Genomic DNA, 20255 nt, shown 5'->3' with positions numbered 1-20255 from the left:
AAAAAAAACTCTATTTTAGCGCCACTAAAAGAAAAAAAAAGCTCTATTTTAGCGACCCTAAAACGTCTTAAGCCTTTTGTCTTACACTGTCAGAAGCGGTCTTGTCAAGTTGGCATTACAGTATTGCCCCTCGATTGCATCGAAGATTAGAAAGAGTTAAGCTATTAAGCTGATAAGCACACGCAGATGAAAATTGAACCTAGTGGTCTCCTCCGCGCTTAATCAGTCCAGTCCAAACTCCAAACGACACTAGAACAAATGGCCGGCCCTGAAGAAGCGCGCCGGCGGCCAGCCCTGCCATGGACAGTGCGCGCGCAGCTCGCAGCACTCTCGCTCGCGCACCGCCGCGACGGCAGCGTCCGGCGCCTCCTCTTCTCCCTCGGCGACCACCGCTCCGCCGCCAACCCTTCCCGCCCGGACGCCTCGGGCGTGCGCTCCGCCGACGTCGTTGTCGACGCGGCCACGGGCGTCTGGGCCCGCGTCTTCTCCCCCTCCCCCCCGCCGCCTTCCGCCGAGGACGCGCCGCCGCTCTCCGTCGTCGTCTACTTCCACGGCGGCGGCTTCGCGCTCTTCTCCCCGGCGTCCCGTCCCTACGACGCCTTCTGCCGCCGCCTCTGCCGCGCGCTCGGCGCCGCCGTCGTCTCCGTCGCCTACCGCCTCGCCCCCGCCCACCGCTTCCCGGCCCCCTACGACGACGGCCTCGCCGTCCTCCGCTTCCTCGCCACATCCGCCGCCCAAATCCCCGTCCCCCTCGACCTCTCCCGATGCTTCCTGGCCGGGGACAGCGCGGGGGGCAACATCGCGCACCACGTGGCGCACCGCTGGTCATCTTCTTCCTCCTCGGCCTCGTCCCTCAATCTCGCGGGGGTCGTCCTGATCCAGCCCTTCTTCGGGGGCGAGGAGAGAACCGAAGCGGAGCTCGAGCTCGACAAGGCGATCCCGTCGCTGTCGATGGCGATCACGGACGCGTACTGGAGAGACTTTCTCCCCGAGGGAGCCACCCGGGACCACGCGGCCGCAGCCTGCGGCGTCGGCGAGCTCGCGGAGGCGTTCCCGCCGGCCATGGTGGCCGTCGGCGGGTTCGACCTCCTCAAGGGCTGGCAGGCTCGGTACGTGGAGAAGCTGCGTGGGATGGGGAAGCCCGTGAAGGTTATGGAGTACCCTGACGCTATTCATGGTTTCCATGTGTTCCCGGAGATCGCCGACTCCGGCAAGTTTCTCGAGGACCTCAAGGTGTTCGTCCAGGAGCACCGGGCCGCGAAGCTGTAGGATTGGGAAACAATTCAAGCAATCCGTTGGTGTTTAACAGCTTTTACTGTTTTATGCGATACAGGTTAGTTGAAACTTTTCAGGCCGTTGAATAAAACCTGCATTTGCACAGCAAACACAGAGGGAGCCGATGAAATCGAGACCCTCTTTTTAGAGTTTTAGAGCGGAAAAAATGTCCAAGTTGACAACAGAGATTAGCGCTGTCAATTTTCTTTTCAGGACCAAGCTGACAGCATCAATCCATAACGCATTTTCTTTTCAGGACCAGAATCTTAATTTTTGCTTGCACACACGCAAATCGCTCACGAGTTCTTCTAGACTTCTTCTAGCTAGCACTGAAGCTCGACTCAAGCGGGAGGCTACTGATCATCAGAGCACGCGCGTGCCGCCGTTGCGGTCGATGAACGCCTTGACGTCCTCGACGAGCTTGCCGGAGTCGGGGAGCTCGGGGAAGCAGTAGAAGGCGTGGATGGCCTCCGGGAACTCCACCACCCGCACGGCCTTCCCCTTCCGCCGCAGCATGGCGGCATACCGCCGCTGCCAGTCCTGCAGAGGGTCTAGCCCGCCCACCGCCACCATGGCCGGCGGGAAGTTCTCGCCCAGCTCGGGCTCCGGCGCCGCTTCCCCCGTCACGTGCGCCGCCGGGTGGTTCCGGTCAGCCCCCACCGGCAGGAACGCCTTCCACGACCAGTCGGAGCGGCGCATGTTCACCACGGGCGCCACGCCTTCCAGGGAGAGCTCCGCGGCTGTGCGCTCCTCGCCGCCGAAGTAGGGCTGCAGCAGGATGATCCCGGCGAGCCGGAAGACGACGGGGTCGGGTTCCGCATCGGAGGTCCAGCGGTGCGCCACGTGGTGCGCGATGTTGCCGCCCGCGCTGTCGCCGGCCAGGAAGCAGCGGGAGAGGTCGACGGGGACGGGGAAGATGTCGTTGTTAGCGGCGAGGTGGCGGAAGACGGCCTCGCCGTCGTCGTAGGCGGCGGGGAATTTGTGCTCGGGGGCGAGGCGGTAGTTGACGGACACCACGACGGCGCCCAGCTCGCGGCAGAGGCGGCGGCACATTCCGTCGAGCGGCGTGGAGGCGGCCGACAGGAACGCGAACCCGCCGCCGTGGAAGTAGACGACCACGGGGACCGGCACCGCGGAGCTGCCGCTGCTGCTGCGGCTGTAGACGCGCGCCCAGAGGTTGCGGGAGGCGTCGACAGTGACGTCGGCGGAGCGGACGCCGAGCGCGTCGGGGCGCGCCCGCGCGGGGGTCTGCCGGTCGCCGAGGGAGAAGAGGAAGCGGTTGACCGTGCCGTCGCGGCGCTGCGAGAGGTCGGTGGCCGTGACGAGCGCCAGCACCTGGAGACGCACCGTCCATGGCAGCGCCGGCGGGGATGCTGCTGCCGGCCGTGGCTGGATCTCGTCGTCGGCCGCCGCTCCTTGGCTCTCCTTCGTCTTGGACGCCTCCATTCGGATCGAGCTACACTGCGTGAACTCTGAGTTCGTCCTGCCCTGCCGAGTGATACTCCTATATGGCAGGAGCAAAAGGTTTACTTTAGCAGGCTATGGCGATTGGTCAAGGATTTCTTGTTCAAGATTAGTACGTACTTCGTATAATATAGCAGCACACAGCATGGGTATGACAGGAGCAGGCTGCACACTTGCACGGAAAGATTGAAATAAATAATAAATTACAGTAATTCGGGATACTTTTTAAAGAGGTTTGGGATCGAGGCAGATCAGATCAAGATGGGCCGCTGGCTATCAATAGCACCATTTTTTTTTTGAAAGGTCAATAGCACCATTTTAATGACTCGCCAAAGAAAAGGGTGACCGCTCAACCAAATCGATCCGTCTTCTAGAAGTTTGTAGCATTACTTTTTTTCAGACAAAACTTGTCGCTTTAATTGTTAGCCTCCCGGTGGTTCGATCGGCCAAACACAGTAAACATGTAGTGCCCGGCCAAACGAAGGCGATGGAGAAACCCTACCTAAATCTGTGAGCCTCGTTTATGTTTGTTTTTTTGTTGAGAAAGCATCCTTTATGTTTTAATCTCGCTTTTTGCGGCAAAAGACAATTTTATGAAGATGAGTTTTTTTTTTGAGAGACAATTTCATGAAGATGAGTTGTTTGATCTAGCTCAACTTTTTTTTTGAGAGGAATGAGTTGTTTGATCTAGCTCAACTCAGTCGATTATTTTTGTTTTGGAGAAATCCAGGTCAAGATGGTCGCATCACACAGATAGCCCACGGGCCACTGCTATCGCAAGTTCGCAACCGGCCGAAAGAAAAAAAAACTTTTCTCGTGGAGGCCCGGTACAGGATTAAAACCCAAGTAGAGCTCCTTCCTGAATTTTTTCACGGCAGCAACGCCTCCTTCTACCTTTCGCAAGGTAACTGCTTCTGTATTTGGAGCTGGCAAACTGATTGAACAAGACTGTTTAGCGATAGAAGTCAAATCACAGTATAAATTGCAGAATATACTATTTCATTTATCTATGAGCAGCTTTCCGTTTTCTTTATAATAGAAGACACGTATTGTTCACAAGTTACCTGTTCAAGTCTTTGTTCATTGGCAGGGCTATCTGGATGGATACATCTGAGAGCTTGTCATCAGAAGCCTGAGTGAAGAAAGGTGTAGTCATTGGAATCTTTCAGATGAAGCATTCTTGCCAAATATATACCTACAGGTATAAGCACTTTTGGCATTAGAAACATGGTGTTAACTGCTAAATGATTAGCATTAGGTAAAACAACTCACCCAGTAACATTATTAAAACCTGATGATCCTGTTAGTTTTTCTCCTTTTGCTTCGACAACTGAAAATGGTGGATATCTCCTGACCTGCAGAACTTTTTATGCTCATAACCAAAATCTGTGAAGAGGTAAGATTTACAAATTTAGCTGTTTGACAGAATATTATAATCTTAGTATCACACTGGCAAGATTGATAATCAACATAAGTCTTGTAAAATAATTGGGAAACTGGTCAATATTTTAATTGTTATGAAATACGAAGAATAGATTATGACGCCATGACAATATTGCTAACTCAAATCTACAATGAACTGGGTTCTTAATAAAAACGAATCAATACCTCATAATTCGCAGTCCTTTTCAGAATCAGATAACGAGGTGTTTCTATACCTTGCTTCCTGTAGGACTTCTAAGTACCAGATCAAATAGTTAGTGCATTATGAGCATACATAGGATTCAACAAACAGTTTCAACATGCTAACCTGCCTCCTGATTCATGAGCACCCCCTAAAATGACAAGGCATAAAACATGAAGAAATCAGAGGTATTTAGAAATTTAAAACCTTTATTGATCTTAAGTGTTCCTCTCTAAACTTTCTGAACAGTACAGCACTGACCACCCATACAAAACTGGGTTCTGAACTTGGTTCCTTGCAGAAACAAGAGCAAGATAATCCATCCAAGGAGTAGTTGCAAGATGACCACTGATGTTATCTGCTGTTGTCAACTTGCTGGGGACCAGCTCTAGTCAGTTTCCCGATTTGCCCAAAGGCTTTGCGCAGGACTTCCTTCGCGACTCTGAAGGAACCTGCTGATACAGCTCCCTTCTCTGCGCACTTCATCGCATCACGAACAAGATCATTGAATCTCGAAGTCGCAGAATCTGCGTGGCGGATTTCATCTTCGAGGCTACGCCCAACAGACTCTGGCCCTGTCTTCGCCTTTTTTGTCCATCGCTTCGTGATGCATGGCTCTGGTAGCATGGTGACATCAGCCGAGATGAAAACTGCCAGAACATGTCTGCACGGTACCCCCGAGAACAAAAACCTGCAGCAGTCACACCAAGCCTTGTTCTCAGAGATATTGTATACAACAGTGTGCCTGGTACGAGGATCAGCATCTCTTTCAACATAGTACTTGGTGTAAGAGCCATCCTGAACCTTAACAGCATACTGATGTAGCGCTTCAATCAACTCCATCTGGAACATTTCAAATGCAGCCTTCGTGTAGATGATCCCCGCTTGTTTTTCCAAGATTGAATTGGTTTTCAGAAGTTGTTCAGGATGAAACGAAGCAAGATCTTTCTGGGCTTCATTTGTATACGATCTGTCCACATGTTGATCAAATCTAGTGATCAAAGCAAGGAGGGGAGCTTTTGTAGTGAAGTTATTCCTATAAAACGTACTGACGGTTTCAGCTCTATGTGCTAGCGACAACTCTGCAAAGAAGGAGCTTGTCAGGTATGCAGGAACCCATTTATGTCTTGATTCAAATAGATACTGCAGCCAAGTGTTCTCCCTCAGGCCATACTTGTCGAGAATAGAATCCCAGAACATGTCAAAAACAGGCATGGCATCACACTCGTTGATGCATGTTTTTAACTCACCATGGAGCCCAGGAAATCTCATATAGGTATCAGACAGTTTCTTCTTGCACCTGGAAAGAATTCTCCATCTACAAAGACGATGGAAGCATTGAGGAAAAACTTTGGCAACTGCCTCTGTCATTGCTTTGCCTTCATCTGTTGTAAAAGAAAATGGCAATCGTTTTTCCATTGCTGTCAGCCATGTCTCAAAAATCCAAGCATATGAAGATTCTGTCCTATCCAAAATCAGTGCGCAACCAAAAACAACACTATCACCATGTTGATTCGCGCCTGTAAAAGCTGCAAAGGGCAACATATTCTCATTTTCACTATAAGTAGTGTCGAAGTAAACAACATCTCCGAAGTATGTATATGCCATCTTAGATTTTGCATCAACCCAAACTGCATTTCTCAAACAGTTTGTACTGTCGACTTGTATGTTGTAGAAAAAACCAGAGTTCTCCGACTGCTTTCTCATTAAGTAGCTGAAGAGGCCATATGCATCTGTGTCTCCAAACACATTCCTCCGCACCACCAGCAATTGGTTGTCATGCTCCTTCCCAGAGAGACGATTGAGCTGGACCTCCAGTACCTTATCTGGGCTAACAACAACATGAGTGTGCTCCAGCATCAACTTCGTGATGACCCACTTTTCTGGCCCCCTCCTCACCACCTCCATCATTGCTGGGCAGCCGTCACGTATAGAGAGGCGCTTCCTCTTTTTTTTGTTGCTAGACTCAACAGCTTTCTTCTTGTGATGTCCCTCTTTCATGCACACAAAACGCTTCATGACGAGTACCTCAACACCCTTTCTCCTCTCACTACGGGATCGAGCAACACGAATGCCAAACCCAAGGCGTAGTGCATATGCATTGTAGAACGCACGTGCAGCTGCATCAGATTCAAATTCCATACTGATGCGTGGTTCACCATTTTTGCCCAACCCATCAGCCGCCATCAGTAACTCATTTCCAACAGAATGATCAACACAAAGAGTCTGGGAAGTCACCACACCAGTTCCTTGATCAACATTGCCAGTGCCTGTATCATCCTCAACATCCATGAAATCTTCAACAAGTTCATCGCCTTCACTTGATGAAAACTCCATTCAAGATTACAAAACCTCAACTTACAAGGAAAGTTCCAGAGTTCCTCTGCACAATGAAGGCTGCAATAATTAAGAATCCAAAATGAATGAGCAAATAAGGATAGCATTCGCATTTCAATCTCTACAATTTAAGAACATATGCTTGACAAAATAAGAAAAAGAACAAACGAGTTCAACTTAACTCATTCATTTCCCATATCATACACAACTTACCTGCTGGAAGAGTCAGTATACAGCTAAATCCCTCCACTTTTCTCTTTGAATTGAAACATACTGGTATTGGTGATATTAAATAAAGGTAACAGGCACAAGAAATCCAGAATGGCGAAATTGATGACCGCCCATTGAGATCGATTTTTGGGTTATTCGATAGAATGCCGCAATAGGACTAAATTCATTGCAATGCCCCAAATGACCCATTTACTTGAAGGATTTGACCTACCCTGGGTTCGAACCTGCTCTACCTTAACTAAATTTTGATATCTAGTTTGTTGCCAAAATATATTTCATGACCAGTTCCTCCTAGGCATCGCTCATTTGTGTCAAGAAAGACTTGCAGACTTTGATAAAAATGCTCCATTTCACTATTTTATATTTTTATACTCCATTTATTTGACTTAATCCCTCTCTAAACACCAAAAGAAAATGACCAAAGTGCCCCTGCTTATTGGCTAGACCATAGCCGGTCCAGCATTCCAGCTCGTGCTTCTCTCCTTCCTCCCCAGTTTCCCCACGCTCTCTCTGTCCTCTTGCGACGCCAGCAGAATCACCGGAACCACGGGCGGAGGCGCTACCTTGATTTTTGCCTCAGTTACGAATTGGGGAAGATTATGACGGGGAGCTAAAGGGTTCGTGGCCTCGTGGGGTGATGGGAGGTCGGGAGCAAGAGAATGGAAGGGGAGATAGATACCTACGGTGGAGGAAGACGAGGCAGGGGTCTGCGGCGCCCGGCAGCAGGATGGGGAGGGAGGGGTGGCGGCGCTCGCGCGAGGAGGAAGATTTTTTTTCTTTTTTTTGAGAATCGCGCGAGGAGGAAGATGCAATGACGGAGCGAGGGGGGCTGGGGGCCTGGGGCGCTCGGCACCCGGATGGGCCAAACAATAGGTGGCCAACGGGCCCAGCTAGGTTCCTCAGGACGAAGGTAGAAAAAAAATGTTAGATTTGTCCAAAAAATGTTTTAACCGAGAATTCGGTTCGGTTTCTTCGGTTTTTCAAAAAATCGGTTAACGAGAAATGTCCACCGAAATATGCTCGGTTTTTCAGCTAAACGAGAATTCGGTTAATCGTAAATTTCGGTTCGATTTCGGTTTAAACCGATATAACTGAACTTATGAACTGGCAGGGAAATAAACAACATCGAATCATAAATTTTAGCAGAACTTCCAACATATATATGGCTCTAAGTCTCAAACAAATAAACATTGACATAACTGAAGGTCGCCTAGTTTGAAGGTACACCAAAATTCAGAAACACTTCATACAAAATATATAATAAAATAAATATAAGTGCGTAACGACGTATGTTTTAGACAATTTATCATTAATTCGGTTTATTCGGTTAACCAAGGTTAATAACCGAATTAAATTTTAATTCGGTTATTCACACTTAGCAACCGAAATTATTATCGGTTAATTCGGTTTGGGCTAATTCAGTTTCGGTTCCGATTAATTCGGATTCGGTTTTCGGTTTCGGTTTTTTATGCCCACCCCTAAAAATGGTTGAGTTGATGGACCAAATGTAAAATGAATTAGGTTGTCCAGAATTGAGAAGTTTAATGGGCCAAATGTACTAATCTTTAAAATAATAGATAAACGGTCCGTGCGGGGTCGACCCGAGGGCTTGAGGTTGAAGCCCAGGGACGGCACGGGTGGGACCTCGGGCCGGCCCAGCCGATTATTTTATACGCAATACATGTACTATTTCATTTTTTTTATACTATTGCTAATTGTTAATGTAAGAATTTGTGACCTCCTTAATGTAATTTAAATTGGCTTCATGCGGCAAAAGACAATTTCATGAAAATGAGTTGTTTGATATAGCTCAACTCAACCGATTATTTTTGTTTTCGAGAAATCCACGTCAAGATGGTCGCATCGCATACATATCCCACGGGCATGGCAACAATACACCTGCGGTAGCACATGGAAGCCAATTTCCAGGAGACGAACTAGTGATGAGCCGTGCAGGTTTGGATGAAAGCCTTGGTCTCCTCCACGAGCTTGCCGGCGTCGGGGAGCTCCGGGAACATGTAGAAGCAGTGGATGGCGTCCGGGAACTCCACCAGCCGCACCGCCTTCTTCCCCTTCCGTCGCAGCAGCATGGCGGCGTACCGCCGCTGCCAGTCCTGCAGCGGGTCGAGCCCGCCGACCGCCACCATCGCCGGCAGGAAGCCCTCGCCCAGCTCCGGCTCCGGCCCTGCTTCCCCAGTCACGTGCGCCGCCGGGTGGTTCCGGTCGGCGGCCACCGGGAAGAATGCCTACCACGACCAGTCGGAGCGGCGGAGGTTCACCACGGGCGCCACGCCTCCCAGGGACAGCTCCGATTCGGTCCGCTCCTCGCCGCCGAAGTAGGGCTGCAGCAGGATGATCCCGGCGAGCCGCAGTGCGGGATCGGGACTGGGTTGGGCTTGGGGATCGGACGTCCAGCGGTGCGCCACGTGGTGCGCGATGTTGCCGCCCGCGCTGTCCCCGGCGAGGAAGCAGCGGGAGAGGTCGACGGAGACGGAGAAGATGCCGTCGTTGGCGGCGAGGTAGCGGAGGGCGGCTTCGCCGTCGTCGTAGGCGGCGGGGAAGTGGTGCTCGGGGGCGAGGCGGTAGTCGACGGAGACGACGGCGGCGCCCAGCGCGCGGGCGAAGCGGACATGGCGTCCAGCGGGGCCGAGGCCGCCGACAGCTTCAGAAACTTTGAAACTTTGGTGCCACTATTTGAAATCTAAAGAGAAGCTGGCTGCTCAAATGCGGTCAGGAGATTGACCTAGCTAGCTTGTTTTCTATTTCTCTGCCTTTATTCTTCTTCACTTTGCATATTCTCCACCCCTTGTAATTTCTCTGCCCGTTGGCCTGTAAATTGTATTGCCTGGGACGTTTTGTTCCCCTTTTATAAAATTTAGATAGGGTCCTCTCCTCCCGACCTTGCTCAAAAAAAAAAAGGCCGCCGCCGTGGAAGTACACCACGACGGGGAGCGGCACCGGGGTACTGGGAGGGGGCGTGAAGACGCGCGCCCAGAGGTTTTTGGCGGCGTCGATGGTGACGTCAGCGGTGCGCACGCCGCCGTGCGCGGCGTCGGGGCGCGGGCCCGGCGGTCGGTGATCAAGAAGAGGAAGCGGTTCACGGTGCCGACGGGTCGCTGCGCCCAGTCGCCGGCCGCGCCGAGGGCCATCACGTGGACCCGCACCGTCCACGGCAGCCACGCGCTCCTCTTCGTCGTCTTCTCGCCGCCAGCGGCCTCCATCTCGCTGCCCTTGGCTGCTGCTATTGACGACATTGTACGAACGACACATGCAGCTTCAATCCTGTGGAGAGGAAGCGCGCGAGCTAGCTACGAGCAGACGATGTTCCGTTGTCACCCCGTAAACCTCACGTAGATCGAGCCCTTGATATAGTTGCATGATCCGGCATGGTTTTCACGAGCTGGCCGGCTGGGACGGCTTCGTCATTATTGTTATGATATGTGCTTTAAGATTCGGTACAAACGATGAAAAGAAAAGAGTGAAATGGCATCCAAATATTAATCCAACAATGATTTAAGCCCTTTGCCCCCAAAATCAGTCGTCTATGATACAGTCACACCTATTCAAAATAGGTGGCTGGCATGTCTTCAGATTATGTGACGATCGCAAGTTCTATTTGGGCTCTCATCCTGTATCGAGCCTCTGCAAGTGAAGTACGCCTGCTCCAGTGGGTAATACTCTCTCTGTTCAACAAAACATCTCGTATAGATTTATGCATTTGGACCGAAGAAACTCTCGTTTCTAGTGTGTGATCATTCTAACTGTGGAGGCTGTTATAATTCTCTGTAATTTATAGAGAAAACTCAATTGTATACATTTTGCTAATGGTGGAGGTTGGAGTGGGCCGATCGATCTTTTTACTCCTCCTCACGTTGAGAAGGTTTTCCATGTAAATTATCGTGTCTATTGAATGTGATTGTGTTTATTCCGATGCTGGTTGGTTGAAGGGTATCCTCAAAACTGATCATAAATTGAGGGGACTATGAGGGAACAGTTGTTTGCTTTATCGTTGTCCAGGCCCCAACGAGCCGATCAAAATCCAAGACTATGAAAAGAAAATGATAGATTGAAAAAAGAACATTTTTCGCCAATTGCTTGCCGAAATACTATCAGATCCGTACTGTAGCCGCTAGCTGGGGTCGCCGTCTCACCGTCACGCTATCTCTCTACCGCTATGTATCCATCTCCGCTGTGCTGAGGGCGACTCGCTGGCCACTAGCTAGAGAATACCAACAGTCCAACAACGATGCGTACGTGATCCGGAACAGTTAGCAGCACCACGCTATGCATTGCTCCTCCTTGCACAACGTACATAATTTTGTACGCAAATTTGAAATGTACCAAGTGTAAATAAAATCCAATTACAGATTCCTGAATCGTGCATTATACGTTTCATGATTCTTGTCTCAAATTTGTTCAAAATTGAATGTATCTATTCCTAAAAAGTGTCTAGATACATGTAATATTTTGACGAGAATTATGAAATGGAAATAGTATTATTGAAGTCATCGTCCGTATATAAAAGTGCGATTTTATTGACCCACGGCATGGCTTAACACGTACGTACTGTACAAACAATTGAGAGATGCCATGGGAATTAAGATGCGCGTGCGGAGAGGAAGTTCCTCTACGATGAATTGGAATTCGGCTCGGCGTCCTGCTGCACGAACGCCTTGATCTCTTCCACGAGCCTGGCGGACTCCGGCAGCGCCGGAAAGAAGTAGAAGGCGTGAACAGCCTCCGGGAACTCCACGACCTTCACGCTCTTCCCCATCCGCCGCAGCATGGCCGCGTAGCGCCGGCCCCAGTCCTGCAGCGGGTCGAGCCCGCCGACCACCACCAACGCCGGCGGGAACGCTTCCCCCAGCTCCGGCTCCGGCCCCGCCTCCCCCGTCACGTGCGCCGCCGGGTGGTTCCGGTCCGCCCCCGCCGGCAGGAACGCCTTCCACCAGAAGTCCGACCGGCGGAGGTTCACGATCGGCGCCACGCCTTCCAGGGCTAGCTCCGATTCCGTGCGCTCTTGGCCCCCGAAATAGGCGGATAGAAGGATGATTCCGGCGATTTGGATGTTGGGGGGAGGAGAGGAAGAAGAGGAGGTGAAGCGGTGGGCGACGTGGTGAGCGATGTTGGCGCCGGCGCTGTCGCCGGCGAGGAAGCAGCGGGAGAGGTCGATTGGGACGGGGATTTGGGAAGCAGCGGAGGATGTGGTGAGGAAGCGGAGGGCGGCGGCGCCGTCGTCGTAGGCGGCGGGGAAGCGGTGCTCGGGCGCGAGGCGGTAGCTGAGGGAGACGACGACGGCGCCGGAGCCGAGGCAGATGGAGCGGCAGAGCGAGTCGTAGGGCCCCGTGGCGGCGGAGAAGACCGTGAATCCGCCGCCGTGGAAGTAGACGACGACGGGCCGCGGGGACGGCGCGGTGGGAGCGCCGGAGTTGAAGAAGACGCGCGCCGTGACGCCCGTGGAGGCGTCGACGGTGACGTCGAGGGAGCGGACGCTGCCGGAGGTGGTGGTGGGCGCGACGCGGCGGTCGGCGAGGAGGTTGAAGAGGAAGCGGTTGACGGTGCCGTCGCGGCGGCGCTGCGTGGCGTCGACGGCAGCCTCGAGCGCGCGGAGCTGCAGCCGCACCGTCCACGGCAGCGCCGCCCGCACCCGCGCCCGGAGCTCCTCGCGCGCCATTGTACCCTCTTTTGCTGCTTGCTGAACAAAGCCTGCTAATAATGGCGGCTAAGCTATATATATACGCCTCTGCAGTCTTTACTGTACTGCACTAGCTTTAGCTAGCTAGCTCGATCGAACGCTCGCTCCTTATCTTGGAGCTCATCTCTTCTCCTCATATTTTTTGTTTTTTTTGGAGTAACGTACAATGGTGTGGTCACGATGGTAGGTTGGCTTATACCGATCATGGATGTACTTGCTCGTCTGACGGTCTGAACCACCGTCGTCGTCTTGTCGCGGGCAGCAGATCTAGATAAGATAGCGTGGTGGCGGCGGGCAACAGGAACCGAGTAAGAAGATCGCTGGAGGAGGACGACGGGTAACGGAACGGGTTGGCAATCAGCGGCGACGACGACGGAACGGAACGTGATGTGCCCTGTCTGTCTCTGCATGTGTGACGTGTCCATCTTTTTTTTTTGGAGGAAAACGTGTCCCATCTTTTTTTTTTTGAGAGGATCTTTTTCCTTTTCATGCATCTTACAATTGTGAGTTGACCTGAGGAGCACTCCAACGGTCCAACACAGACACTCGTGTGGGCCTCTCATTGCGCGTGGCCCGTGGCCTGTCTGGGAGCCAGCAGCTGGGCCTCGTAGGCTTGGCCTGGCTGCCTCTCTCTCAAAAAAGGCCTTTGCTGCCAACGAGTTTAGCTTAAGGCGTGTTCAACCTGTTGAGTTTAGCTTAAGACGTATTCCTTTTGAGATTTTCGGTAGACTAGATCGATGGCGCGCGTTACCCGTCATTTTCGACAATAAAATGATAGGAGAGATACAATTACGCCGAAGCACGAAGAATGAAAGTCTCCAAGGCACACACCAAGTGAACATATAACAATCAACAATCCCTCAAAGGAAAATATATAACAATCAACACAATGATATAAATTATTCCATATAACAATCAATACAATGATAGAAATATATTTTCAAGGGCAAATAGTGGAATTATTTCCGTAAATATTTGAATTCACGAAACAAGAAAGTTAAATCTGCATTATTACTCCATATATTGGTCGATCATCAAAGAGATGTGGTGCGGCATCAGGGAAGAAGTGGAATTTCTTTCTTATGTCTACTAGGCTAGAACTTAAACATGAAAGCGGACACGTGACACGTCCATGTTCACAAAAGAAGATAGATCCATCCAATTTGTTTTTTTTACGAAAGATACATTCATCTAAAATGGGACACTAAGGATATTTCAATAATTCTCAATAAAGGTTTGTATGTTGGTCAAAGTACTAAGTTTTGGTAATAGTGTAGGTATAGAGTTATACAAATTCATATGCACATAATTGAAAGGGACCTAAGGACGATGTTTAATAGCATGATGTCCTTCGTAATTTAGGTTGATAGCTGGTATATTTGTAGATTCCGTAGATAGGATGTATGCCTGGAGATAGAACTGATTCAGCACCATGGAAATACCTGCAAGGAGTGTAAAATTAATATCTATTATTGAGTAGGTATGTGTCATATAATTGTAGGTGAACCGTACAATGATTACCTTATCAAATAAGATGAATAAAGATTAATAAGTAGCCTTTTTAGCAAGTATACAAGCCTATCTAAAAAATCATTGTAAAGGAGGACCTAATTAAATGTTGGGCCAGTATTAACCATTGTAAAAGAGAACCTAATTAATTCAACGTGGAGAGTAATTGGCCTTGTAGATTGGAGTTTCAGGCTTTTGGAGATGGAAGTTTTATACAAAACCAGAGGAGGTACCATGTTAGTACATCATTGTACAAGTAACAGTTGTAATCAAGGAAACATACCTCTTGACTTAGAGTTGTCTCCCAAAGCAAGAACAGATATTGACAATCCTTGTATCCAGCAAGAAAGTTGTATATTGTTACAAAGAGAGGAAATCAGAACTGAAGACCACAATCACAAAGAATAATTACATAAAACCTTAATAGTGCAAGTGCATATGGAGATTTATCTCCAGGCTGTAGCACTACACAAACAATTCTATCTTGCATCTCTAGTAAATAAATATTTATGACGTCAAAAGACCAACACTGTGAATGTTGAAGAATTATTTCCTTTATACCCTTGTGCTCAACACGGTAAACATTATGAAGACAAAGTCTAACTAAACGGTGCATCTTGCTGTGCATTCTCAAAAAGCAAAAAATAAATAAAAAGTTCTGATTATCGTAAAAATGGTGTTTTCAGTAGATACGTAGACACATAAATTTCTACTCCCTCCGATCCATATTAATTGTCTCAAATTTGACCAAACATGGATGTATCTATGCCTAAAAAGCATCCAAATACATGTAATATTTCGACAATTAATATGGATCGGAGGGAGTATTAGACAGTTGGTCTAAATAGCATATTATTTCTAAGTAACACAGAGTGTATATATTTATTAGTCCTTGGATGTTAGAAAAAAATACCATAGAAAAAAACATTGTCAGTTAATGTTTTGAAATGGTCGTAGGCCATCTGGTAGACATACGCTTCCAAAAAAGAGAAAAACCCTCCAAAACTAATCGCTTCAGGTGCATATAGCATTCCATTACCAGTGAGAAAGGTTTGGAACTTTAGGGAATCCATCAAAAATGATATACATTAGTGTAGGGCCCGATTGATACAGAAAATAGCCATCAAGGATCATTTATCTCATCTACATGTTCACTATAATTATGTCTATCTACCGTTCAGAACTTTTTTGGCTTTGTTATACATAAAATATATTATCTGTTTTCTCTGTATGCTTGACCAGGCCAGCATGATAGCATATCTGAGAAATAATTTCATTGCGCCAGAGACCAACAGAACAAACAGAGGAATTTTCCGACTATGAACTATGAATCATCCATGCAATCAAATCTAGATATGCCAGCATAAATCAGTTCTATCGGGTATGTCCATTTGTTGGCATTGAGCTTGGACCAGATGAACAAAGCAATGTCAAAATCTAGGTGTTCCTAGATCTTTTGCATATTTTCGAGTGTGCCTTTGGCAAAACTGGTAGGTCATTGACTACAGATTTCACATAACCATTGTAGGCCATTATGTACAGATTTTCCATAACCATTGTAAATACTCCCTAAGCATATTAAATGACACTGGAGTTCTTAGAACCTGTAAAAAACGGAGGAGTATATGAAGGACCCAACGTTCAGAATAGATATGTTTATAAACTTTTAGGAATTAGCACGGAGCGGACTTAATAATAGTCAATTAGATGGAAGAATATCCATTGACACTAAGAAAGACTTTCAAAAGAGCATCTTTCCTGCTACATGAGAACACAAGTTCCAGGAGAATTTGATGTTAACTCAGCAGTGAACTGCATAGTCGTGTATTTATTACCAATAACATAAATCCCTCCATAAACTTGCCAGTGAATTTAACAGTTTTTCATGAGCAATGAAAAGAAAAGTAGGTAAACCATAAAATTTGACACTGATGTAGAGTCAAAGTTCGAATTCATCTAAATATATGAGTTGAACTGAACATGACATAATGATAAATAGAACTAACCGTTTAATGATGCTTAAGTGAGCTAAATGTTAGGCACGTTGCATAATTTATCCAGTAACACAAAGATGGTATGATTAAATACACCAATTAAGAGCAGGGACACTTCCAGAGACCGGAGAATCCACACATCATCTTTTGGCGCGGCATAGCCTGAACTACAAAAGAAAATATAGACATGGATAACTCGATGTTTAGATAACTTATAGTATTAATTGTTGCCAGATGTGGCAACGTCCGTGTACTAGGATGTGGATGCTGGACTCCTAAGCCATCACCCAGAGACATCCCCTTGCAAGCCATCCTGCCATGGCCAATCCCAGACGACGGGGCACACTGAGAATAGTCGCTGCGCGTGGAGGACAGGCTGGAGGCAGCAACCCACGAAGGAGCGAGATTATATGGATTTGAATTTTAATTACACATGGAAAGTCTTCACTCAAGCTATTTCTGATCCAGATTGTTTAGGCAATTGATATGCAAGCTGCTAAATAAAAGTGAAATATTTAAAATACTGTCATCTAAATCAAGCTACAATCTGCAACACTTCAAAAAAGAACTAAAAGCAAGCACAATTCACCAATTTAACAGTGGACTAAGAACCGAATTACATGGTTTACACAAAACATTGTACCTGATTTTCCGCAGTCGACTGACCAACTTATCCAAGATGAGGCCAAATACGGTAAAAAAAGACAACCTGAAGAATCAAACCTGAATCTGGACGATCAGTCCATCGCCTGGAGACCATGCGGGCAGAAGGAAATGTTGTGGCTTCGCTGTGCCGTAGTGAAGGTCTCAGTTGCTTTGGAGGTCGACTCCACCCTGTACCACAGGTGAGGCAGCCCCATCTGCTTCCTAAATAGCCTTGGCCGTCACCTTTCTTCTCCTCCTCCCATTGTCCTCTGTTGCCGGTGGCAAACGGATCTGACTTCACGAAGACGACATGAGGGTCGTGGCCTTGTGGGTGCAGGGAGGGGGAAGCAGAAACATCATGGGAGTGCCACGGCCGTCGCTGTGCGTAGAGGAGGAAAGCAAGCTGCTAGGGTTTCACGAGCGAGGCGCCGTGAGGGAAGAGAGAAGGGATGTGGAGAGGCCTGCGGTGTACGGTCGTCGGGGTAGCGAGCCAAAGGGAACGGCGCCGGTGCTGCACACCTAGGGTTCGCCCGAAGCCTCGTCCATCGGAGGAGATCTGATCATCTGACCTGGAGAGGGATCGCGAGGGGCGAACTGATTTTTTTTTCCAGCGGGCGCAGGTAACGGGTGCATGGTGTATGGGCCGCAAAACTGGCCCAATCAACCACGAAACGGGGATTTTTCTACGGGAATAGCAGCCCGTAGGACAGGCGGCCCAGGCGGGAGTGATCGGGGGATCCACGGTCAGAAACGATCTGTACTTACAATCTGACGGCCGAAATTGCTGACGGCGAGACCTCTCAAGATGCCCAGTTTTACTCTCCTAAATATCACCGCCGCCTGTCTCTCTCTCAACAAGCGCGGCATTTTTTGTTTGAAACAAGCATTATTCCTGGTCTTTCCTAAAGTCCAAATGATCCGGACTGATCCTACCAAGAACAGGCCTCTCTCGCTCCTGTTATATCTAGTGGTCAGTTATCTATACCTATCTAAAAAATACGGAGCGTTTTCTTCACCATGAGCTTTCGTCGTCTGTCAAACAACCTTCGTCTCCCCCCGCGTCCCATACCCCTTCGTGAAAAAAGCTCCGCCAGTCCGCCTTCTCCTCCTGCGCCCCTAGGCCCCAGCTCCCACACCCTCCCAGCAACTCGGCAACTCCCCGGTGCAGGCCTGACCCTTTGGCTCTGCGTGTCCCTCTCTTCCTGACTCGCCCTCCTCTACCTCTCGCCCCCTCGCCAGCGCCAGCTGCCTGACCACCTCATCCCGGGCAAAGCCCGTCCGGCGGCGGGGCTCGGCTGTCAGCACTCTTGGGGGTCGAGCGGTGGCGTGAGGTGACGCCGCGGAAGCCGCGATGGCGAGGCGGCGACGGCCAGTTGAGGCGAGACAGTGGCTGTTTTGGGCCGCATCTGCCTCGAGCGGGACAGATCTGGGCGAGGTCCTGGCGAAGTGTCGGCGTGGCGGTCGCGAAGGCATGTTTACCGTGAGAAGCCTATAATTTCCCTGTTGCTGCTAGAGTTTCAAAAGTTCTGTTACTTGGTGCTTGCCCGTAACATGAAACTCCGAATTTCTACATGGAAAAAAGGCCCCCTTCTTTTTTTAATTACTTAGTGTAGAAGAACCTTGTAATTTCAGTCAATATGAATACAAATGACGAGTTCCTTTGTCAAGCATCATGAATTCTATGCCCATGATAGCTTGTTTCACTGTTCCGATTGTAAGTCTGAACCCTCAAGAAATTGCTAGGTCGATTTTCATTTCAAATGCACTGCATCGGATGTATTCTTTTTGTGCAGGGGCCTAATGGCTGATTGTGAAATCAGATGTGATGTGTAACATTGGCAAGTGTTTTAGGTGAAACATTGATGTGGATACTTTGGATAATATGAATACTTATATGATGACTTGTATATTGTTTGGACTTAGTGCTTTGCTAGTGGTGTGTTGATCCATTAGTTTCTTATGTGAAAACATGGCGTGAGTTGTGTGAAACTTACCCTGAGTCAAGTCGTGGACTTGTGCTCGTACTGGTTATTTGTGTGTTCGCTTTCAGGTGTTGCCGGAGCTAGATGAACGTGGTCGATGACGGGATCAAGGGAGGAAGCTTGGGAGAAGTTGAGGTCGAGGATTAACGTCATGCGGGACGTTCGTGCGAAGGGACAATGAAAGTGAAGGCTACGATGATTCGGGAGGGCACCGGTTTGTCGTACGTTGTTATACCGGAGATGTACGGTGTTGGAGATATTCGACACGTGATGGTCGAGTTTTGAAGACATCACAAGAAGAGTTGATGGCATGGAGTGGCATCGACGTGAAGACATATAAGTCCAGCCGTGGCTGGATGAGAGCTGTTTAAAGATTAAACAGTAACGTCATTAAGATCGCGTCCGATGGAAAAGTGGTCCACATGAAAGTTGTGCGCGTTCGTCAACTTTGCTTTTGGAGTCATCTCAATCCGAGGTCGTATGCGGGCCCCACGGGCAGAATACCGATCGGGACAGAGGAGTTCGTGTTGGATTCGGACTCGGTTTAGGGCCGTGAATTTTCTCTTATAAATAGAGGCCGTCTAGGCTAGAGTTTTAGCAAGTACATGAGGGAACTCAAGGCTTTAGATCTAGATCAATCCTTGGAGAGTTCTTGGATGCATGATTGCATCTTTTGCAATCGATCGACATCGTTGCAATAAAGAGATTCGTTGGCGGTGTCATCTCTGTTCTTCTTAGATCTTCGTGGATTCTTCGTGCTAGATCTTTCCAACATTTTGCTGCAGGTTCATCACGAGTTCATAATAATTTGCAGTAGATTTATCACGAGATCAGGGAAAGATTGCGATTACTTCATATTTCTTGTTATTTCTCGAAATTGGTTTTAGATTAATTTTCGTAACTTTCTATCAGGTGTTACTGTTTTGATCATATCTTTTGATTGGTACGTCCGATTGAGCTGATTCTTGTTGCGTTGGTTAGATAATTTCAATATCTTTCTTTTGCATACTCATACGTAATTTTTGGTCCAGCCGACCTAAAGTTACATTGTATTTATTATCACGAACAGATTAGGGTTTCAGGGATTGAACTTTCGGGAAAAGTTTTAATTTGCTTCCGCGCAATCATTCACCCCCCCCCCCTCTGATTGCCTACTCAAGTCTGTACAACTCGAAGAAGTTCGAGATGAGCCAGTAGTGGATAACTCGACAGGTGATGTCCGAGTGACTGAGCCAGTCGTCGTACCCACGGCCAATACAGCACCAAATCCACGAAGGTCGGAAAGACTGCGTAATGTACGCAATGTGTTGTTGTTAGACAATGACGAGCCGACTACTTATGCAGAAGTGATGGTGGGTCCAGAGTCCGAGTTATGGCTTGAGGCCATGAGATCCGAATTAAAGTCCATGGATGAAAACCGAGTTTGGAACTGGGTAGATCCACCAAAGGGTGTTAAAATCATCGAGTGCAAATGGATATTTGAAAGGAAAACTGATATG

The 20255-nt window shown here is 48.6% G+C and overlaps 3 protein-coding genes, 1 long non-coding RNA gene and 1 pseudogene across 13 annotated transcripts; 1 reads left to right on the top strand and 4 right to left on the bottom strand.

The window, feature by feature from the left end:
• Window positions 1-103: 103 nt before the first annotated feature.
• On the top strand, window positions 104-3537 carry LOC100842109 (probable carboxylesterase 18). The gene is made up of 2 exons (XM_003562525.4): window positions 104-1333; window positions 3470-3537. The coding sequence occupies exon 1, from the start codon at window positions 259-261 to the stop codon at window positions 1267-1269; it is 1011 nt and encodes a 336-aa protein (XP_003562573.1). The 5' UTR covers window positions 104-258; the 3' UTR covers window positions 1270-1333; window positions 3470-3537.
• Window positions 1395-7774, bottom strand: LOC100841383 (probable carboxylesterase 18). 10 transcript variants are annotated; one of them, XR_002961995.1, is made up of 6 exons: window positions 7611-7774; window positions 4490-6760; window positions 4348-4416; window positions 4012-4125; window positions 3804-3934; window positions 3381-3673 (listed from the first exon to the last, which is right to left on the bottom strand). XR_002961995.1 is itself a non-coding variant. In XM_003559843.4 (5 exons), exons 3-5 carry the CDS (start codon window positions 3893-3895, stop codon window positions 1639-1641), a joined length of 1278 nt encoding a protein of 425 aa, XP_003559891.2. In that variant the 5' UTR covers window positions 3896-3934; window positions 4012-4125; window positions 4348-4721; the 3' UTR covers window positions 1395-1638. The 10 variants fall into 10 exon arrangements, 4 of the variants coding, with proteins under 4 accessions (XP_003559891.2, XP_024312892.1, XP_014753012.1 ...); XR_002961996.1 differs by having other exon boundaries at window positions 4348-4413; XM_003559843.4 differs by lacking the exons at window positions 3381-3673; window positions 7611-7774 and adding exons at window positions 1395-2779; window positions 2860-2904 and having other exon boundaries at window positions 4348-4721.
• A 1094-nt stretch (window positions 7775-8868) lies between these two features.
• LOC100841081 lies at window positions 8869-10185 on the bottom strand (annotated as a pseudogene).
• A 1223-nt stretch (window positions 10186-11408) lies between these two features.
• Window positions 11409-12879, bottom strand: LOC100840777 (probable carboxylesterase 18). Its single transcript, XM_010236490.3, has one exon. The coding sequence runs from the start codon at window positions 12603-12605 to the stop codon at window positions 11559-11561; it is 1047 nt and encodes a 348-aa protein (XP_010234792.1). The 5' UTR covers window positions 12606-12879; the 3' UTR covers window positions 11409-11558.
• An 880-nt stretch (window positions 12880-13759) lies between these two features.
• Window positions 13760-17376, bottom strand: LOC106865898. Its single transcript, XR_001405488.2, has 2 exons — window positions 14419-17376; window positions 13760-14068 (listed from the first exon to the last, which is right to left on the bottom strand). It is a non-coding gene; the product is annotated as an uncharacterized LOC106865898 (long non-coding RNA).
• Window positions 17377-20255: the final 2879 nt, after the last annotated feature.

The sequence above is a fragment of the Brachypodium distachyon genome, chromosome 1 (genome assembly GCF_000005505.3).
Source record: "Brachypodium distachyon strain Bd21 chromosome 1, Brachypodium_distachyon_v3.0, whole genome shotgun sequence".
Classification (NCBI taxonomy): domain Eukaryota; kingdom Viridiplantae; phylum Streptophyta; class Magnoliopsida; order Poales; family Poaceae; genus Brachypodium; species Brachypodium distachyon.
This window is presented reverse-complemented; position numbering and strand designations above follow the sequence as displayed.